At 60.5% G+C, this 6,330-nt stretch overlaps 1 protein-coding gene across 1 annotated transcript; it reads right to left on the bottom strand.

Moving 5' to 3' along the window:
• Positions 1-480: 480 nt before the first annotated feature.
• Positions 481-3,276, bottom strand: ARL4C (ADP ribosylation factor like GTPase 4C). The gene has a single exon (XM_045845840.1). It carries the CDS (start codon positions 2,736-2,738, stop codon positions 2,160-2,162), a length of 579 nt encoding a protein of 192 aa, XP_045701796.1. The 5' UTR covers positions 2,739-3,276; the 3' UTR covers positions 481-2,159.
• Between the last annotated feature and the right edge of the window lie 3,054 nt (positions 3,277-6,330).

The following is a 6,330-nucleotide window of genomic DNA, read 5'->3' as shown; positions in this document are numbered from 1 at the left end:
ATGCGGTCGCTATGTAAGCTGACACCTTGCGGGCTTTTCCACACTCTTCGCTCTAGTTTCCCTACTGAGTCTCTACAAAAAGACCGCCGTCGGAGGGGTCCCACACACACCAACGAAAGGGAAAGGGAGCCGGGCTGCCAGGCCCTTATTTTAAAGTATCTCCTGTGACACCTGGGTTTCAAGCAGGAAGCCAGGAATTCTACCTCTGGTTTGCAAATGAACTTTCCGAGTGAGGCAGACAACGGCCATGAATTTGTCATCGGACTAACTCACATGCTTAAAAGCACGATCATGCCCGATTTCTACAGGCCTCCTTCCTGAATTAATTTATAACCGAGGGGGTGGGGCGGGGGGGGGGGGACATAACTCCACCGATAACCATGGATTCCAAGAGGAAATGAAACTCCAACCATGAGCTCGCCTTTCCCTTGCGATACTGTGTTTCGGGGTCAATGACAGCTTCTGTAAAACCAAGACTCAGTCCTGATTATAGAAGATTTATTTAAGTTACATTATTAAAAATATCTATTCTCTCCCTCTCCCTTCCAAAGTCTCTTTCAAGTACACGGTCACAGTGCCCGAGGACAGGCGACCGTGACGTCACGTGCTTGCTTTCTGGCGCAAGCCCTCGCCGCGGCCTGCCTTTGCCCCACAGGCCAGTCCCCACGAGGACGGGTCAGGAAGGACCTCCCTCATCCTGGGCCTTCCCCTTCGCTTCCCAATCCACGCGACAAGGTCAGCTTTGACACCAAGGTGGGGTTTTGTTTTTTGGGGGTGCATGGCGTGAAATGCTCTGATGAGATAATTTGTAATGAAATACTCAAACCAGGCAGGCCACAATGAACCCGGTTAGGGACTGGAACATGTCACCACTGGCAGCGCTGAGAGGATGTAACAGGGTAGGGCAAAGTCTTTTTTTTTCCCCTAGGTGAATATTTCTAAGGTAAGTATTCATTTGTGGAAGTTTTTTTTTTCTTTTTTCCAAACATGTCTGAAAACCAAAACCCATCATCAAGCGGTTAGCATCATGAGACATCCCTTGTAAAAAAACAAAACAAAAAAAAATCCATCTTGCAATTCAGCACGCATCTGCAGCTGGGACTCTGACACCAACCCATCGGCAGGCTGTGAGAATTTCAGATTCCACACGTCCAGGCCGAGATATTTATGCCAAGGACACAGTACAGAGGGGGTCCCCACGCCCCCCTCCCACCACCCACCCGGCATTTGCACCCAGGGCCTTACCCTTTGAACACCTTTAGCTATCCTGCAGACAGGGAACGCATCATGTGCCACCACCTCCAACAGTTTTTGCTTTTTTAATTTTTATTGGTCTCTTTGTGTGACAATGACCTACACATGGACGGGGTCCAAGCCATCTGGAGGATGCCTGACTCCAGGCTGAAAAGCGGTTCTCCACAAAAACCGGTTCCATAGCCGCCGCCACACATCGCCGGGGAAGGTGCGTCTTCGTGGCCATTCCCCGGCCAGGGCCAGCGCAGCGCCCCACGCCCTGGGGCTGAGTATTGTCCCCGGCGGTCCTCCCGGAGCCCCAAACACCACCTCGTCTGGGCCCAGAGCAGACCGAATGAGATTCCACCAGGGGCCGGCCCTGTGACACAAAATAACCCAGCTTCCACTGCCCGTGAATGCAAGGAGGAGCTGTTCCCCCAGCTCCTCCCAGCGCCAACAGGCCCTCCCGATGAGGGCTCCAGGGGCTCTGGGACTTGCATACCTCAGGTAACTCGCAGGTGAGGGCGGGGCAGCCTGAACTTCTGGCCTGCTGGAGTAGGAAGAAATTGCTTTTGTCTCTGACATCTGAGCCTTCCACTGGGGCGGGGAGGGCAGACCGCAGCCCCTGCACGTCCACTCCCCAGGCCGGCCTCCCACCCGCTTAGGGAGCTCTGGCGCTGCTCAGACAAAAGGTCCCCTGGGCTTGGGGTGGGAGCAGGTCGAGGGCAGGCTGGCAAATCAGCCCACACGCCCGGGGTTAAGTCACCAGTCCTGCATCTGGGCGCAGAGATTCAGTTTTAAAAATTGGAAGCATCGCTTTGGTTCGCTGTCTTTGTTCGCGGGCGCGGGTTCTCGCACATCCATTCATTCCTGCCCGACTCACGCGCGCACTCCCCCCTGGCGGCGCCGGAACGCTGCCGGGCGCATTACCGCTTCTTCTTCTGCTTGAGGGACTTCCTGCGTTTCAGGATCATCTCATAGAGCTTGTCCATGCCCTCGGTGAGGCCCTCGCCGATGATGGCGCACGCCGGCTGGACGTGGTAGGTGGTGGCCGGGATGAGCTCGTGCAGCGCCAGCTGCTTCTCGATCTCGGCCACCGGCAGCGACTTGGGCAGGTCCTGCTTGTTGGCGATGACCAGCAGCGGCGTGCCCTGGTTCTCGGCGAATTTGGTCACCTTGTGCAGCTCCGTCTTGGCCTCCTCCAGCCGGTCCACGTCCACCGAGTCCACCACGTAGATGATGCCGTCCGTGCAGCGGCTGTAGGATTTCCACAGCGGCCGCAGCTTCTCCTGGCCGCCCACGTCCCAGAAGTGGCAGCTGATGCCCTTGGCCGTGCCGTTGCTCAGCTTGATCTTCTCCGTGTTGAAGCCGATGGTGGGCACCGTGTTCACGAACTCGTTGAACTTGAGCCGGTACAGCACCGTGGTCTTGCCGGCCGAGTCCAAGCCCAGCATGACGATGTGCAGGGACTGGAAGGCCGAGATGTTGGAGGAGATGTTGCCCATGGCTCCTCGCTGCGGCGCGGGCCACTGCGGCTGCAGCGGGAGGGCGCCGCCCCCCGAGCGGTGACGGGCCCGCCGCGGCCGGGCGCACCTGGGCCCCGCCTGCCGCCCTCCGCCGCGACCTGCTTGGCCTCCGCGCCCCCCGGGCGCACGGGTCCGCGCGCTCAGACGCCGCAGCCCCCAAGCCCGTGCCGGCCCGGCATCGCGTCCTCTCCGCAGGCTTTTGTCTCCTGTGAAGCCGCCTCCGCTGCCGCGACGCGGGATGCTGGCGCCTGGAATCTTCCTCTGGCTCCGGCTCGCTCTGCGGGTCCCCGGGCCGCGCCCCCGAGCTCCGGCCGCTGCCCCGGCTCCCCCGGCTCCCCCGGCTCCCGCGGCCGGCAACGTGGTGCTCCGGCGCTCGCCTCTGCCCTGGGCCGCGCTGCGGGGCCGCTCCCGCTCCCGGGGCGCGCCTCGGAGGCGCAGGCGGGGGCGCGGGCTTCCCCGGGTGTCTCTGCTGCTTCTGTCCCCGCAGTCCCTGCGCTGCCGCCGCCGCCGCCGCCGCTTCTAGCCGGCCGCGGCCAGAAGGCGCCCAGCTCCGCCCCTCGCGGCCCCGCCCAGGCCCCGCCCCTCCCCGCCCCGGCCCCGCCCACGCCGCGCCCCGGGTCGGGTGTGGACGTCTCCCTCCGGCCCGCCGTTTTCGCGCCCTTCCGAGCGCGGGGAATCGCCCGCGGGGTCCCCCTCCCGGGCCGCGCCCGGACAATGGGCCTGGGAGCCGGCTCTTCCTCCCAGACCGGCTGACTCATCTTATAAAAATAGCTCCCGGCTCCCGGAACTCTCCACCCGCCCAGCCCCGGCCGGCCGAGGAGGACTGCCCCGCGGGGCTGCAGCAGCGCAGCCGGCCTCGGGGAGCAGGGCTGGGGGCTCCAGCTGTGCAGGCCAGGGCGCGGCCCGGTATCCGGAGCCAGGCGGCCGACAGCAGCGTCGGCCCAGGGGCTGTGGAGGGCCCGAGGGTGGGGCGAGGGTGCCCGCTGAGGAGTGAGGGCGGTGAGGTCAGGTCCCCAGACCCCGAGGAGAGGGCAAAGGAGGGCGCTGGCTTCAGCGAACCGCCAGCCTGCGCCCCTGTACCCAGCCGTGCCCTGGGCTCTGGCCCTTAATGGTTCCCTGGCTCGCTTTCCCGCCGGAGTTCCAGGGGGCTGGCTCCACCAGGCCGCCGACGCACTGGGGGCCCAGGTTTGTGCCCAGGGTGCCCTGGAGGCCCAGCTTCCCCTGCCTGCCGGCAGCGATGGAAGCACAGACCCAGCGTTTGTCATCCAGGCAGTGAAGGGGCTGGAGTGGCGGCCGGGGGTGGGGTGTGAGGATAAGGATAATTTATTTCCAGATAACTCAGACAGCTGACCATTCCCAGATAGCCCCTCTGGCTGCCTTTTTTTTTTTTTTTTTTTGCTCCCACCAACTTTGCTAACATTCCAGGTCAAACAGCGTCTCAGGAGAGCACCTTGTGTTGCCCCACTTAGAGAACCAAGAACTGCCCGCCCGTGGGGGAACCGTCCTGCTGCAGCTGGGGGTCTGGCTGCACCTGGGCGCTGAAGCCAAGTGTGTCCATGGTTCGGAGTCAGTGGCACCAGAAGTTACAGACACCCACGAACGACCCTGGTGTCCGTCTCCTCTCACTCCAGTGGTTTTATTCCAGTTTGTAAATACGTAACAGACATGCATTCTCTCTGCGGGCAGAGGCAACCGTGCCTGGCAGAGAACACGCAGAGACCTGCTCTGGAGGAGAGGCGGGGTGGGGGCGGGGACCGCACTGTCCGACATGTCCAGCTCCCCCTTGTGAGCAGGGAAGACGCACATGGGGGCGAGGGGGATAGACATGAAAATGATAATCATTTAGGAACCAGCCCCCAATCTTACAGGCATGCTTTCCTTCTCCACCTTCCTCTCGTGAGCTGGTATCCTGTCACGGTACCACGGACGATGCCCTTGGTACTGAAACACGTGAGAAGACAGTGTCTGTAGAAAGCAGGATGAGCCACCCTGTCTCTGGAATTCCTGTGGTGACAGCAGCCACTGCAGTCAGTCATCTGCCCTCCAGAGGGGGCCCGGGGGCTGGAAATGAATGGCCTTGTGGGTTACTCTGTCCAGCCCTCCAGGGGAGGGGACTGCAGCCCAGGCCCGTTTCACTGTGGCAAGGCGGAAGCAAGCTGCAGACAGCCCGCCCCGTGCCCAGGGGTGCCGGTGCCCAGCTGAGGGGCTGCCCCCTCTCCCTCCACCCATACACTCTTTTAACTCAGTGGGGAAGGAAGTTGCAAGCAACCCGAAATCAGTTGCAAACGACAGAAATTCAACTCAAATTGAGTTGGGCCACAATGAAAATATATTCAGCGGCAAAACTGAACGGTTCAAGCATGATTCAGGTGTGGCTAGATCCAGGAGCTCAAAAGAAGTCTTTATACCAGGCATCTCTTCGGTTCTTCTCTGTTTCCCTCTGTCCTGATTCATTTTCCTGCAGGCATCCCTGGACTCCGATCCTCAGTTTACATCCTAGAGGGGAAAAGCTGCATCTCTTTCCCATCAACTGCGACAAAAGCCTGCAGGACACCTCCCTCTGGCCTTCTGGGTCCACCCCTGCACCAAGCGTTACTGTCCAGCCAGGGGGAGCGCCTCACAGGTGTGGCCCAGTGGCTCAAGCCAGGGAGGGGTGGCCCCCAAAGAAGAATCTGGCCTCCGTTCCCACAGGGCAAATACATGGTAGTAGGCAAGCAGGAAGGAGCGGCATTGGCATAATTTCTAATGAGGCCACTTCGGTTATTGGGACTCCTGGGAAGACAGAATGTTGTGTTTTTTTGGCGTGATTTCCTTGGCTTTCTTCAAGGCCCGCCCCACAGGTAGCTGCCTTCTCGTGAGACGGTTTCTTCTCCCTCCTTCCTCTTTGCCACGGGCAGGGCCTTGGCTAGGGGCCAGCCCCAGATGGGGACTTTGATTAGTGACCTGGATCCTGGACACTTGGAAAGGCACCGGCCGGACTGGAACCTCTGGATCTGGCTCCCGCCAGTGACCTTGGCACGGGACCCCGCTCCCTCCCTTGCCATCTCTCACCGATCAGGTCTCGCTCTTATTTTGAGGACAGCAGGAGGGAAATGCGTTTAGTAAAAAAAAACACCCGATGTGTTTTCTCGGGGATGCACTAATTACTGCCGACAGAGGCCCCCGCCTGTGCTCCCCCCACGGTGGGGTTTAGCCATCAAGGACACTCTCCGGTTCCTCGGAAAAAAAGCGGAGCGCTAGACACTAATAGAGCCTTGCAGATCACAGCCATTAAATGGCAACTGTCTGTAATTGAATGGCAGCCGCTCTGCGTTCCAATTTCACTCCCCGGGTGATACGTTGATTCTACAGTTGATGATTTAACTTCTTCCCCGCAATGGCCTCGCTGGGCTCAGCCGGGCCAGCTTTCAGTGCGAATCGCAACTGAGAAACGCAGGAGCCCTGAAAAGGAGAACAATGTTCACCGCCGCGCGTCAGGAACGCCAGGCTCACTCAGAACCCGGTTCTCCCTGGACGTAGGTAGCACCACGGCCGGGGCTGTGCCACCGGGTTGGGTGGGCGCCCCCCACCA

The sequence above is a fragment of the Phyllostomus hastatus genome, unplaced genomic scaffold (assembly GCF_019186645.2).
Source record: "Phyllostomus hastatus isolate PE091 unplaced genomic scaffold, TTU_PhHast_1.1 phas_contig_477, whole genome shotgun sequence".
Taxonomy (NCBI): domain Eukaryota; kingdom Metazoa; phylum Chordata; class Mammalia; order Chiroptera; family Phyllostomidae; genus Phyllostomus; species Phyllostomus hastatus.
The sequence above is the reverse complement of the archived record's forward strand: the minus strand, read 5'-3'. Positions and strand labels throughout refer to the sequence as shown.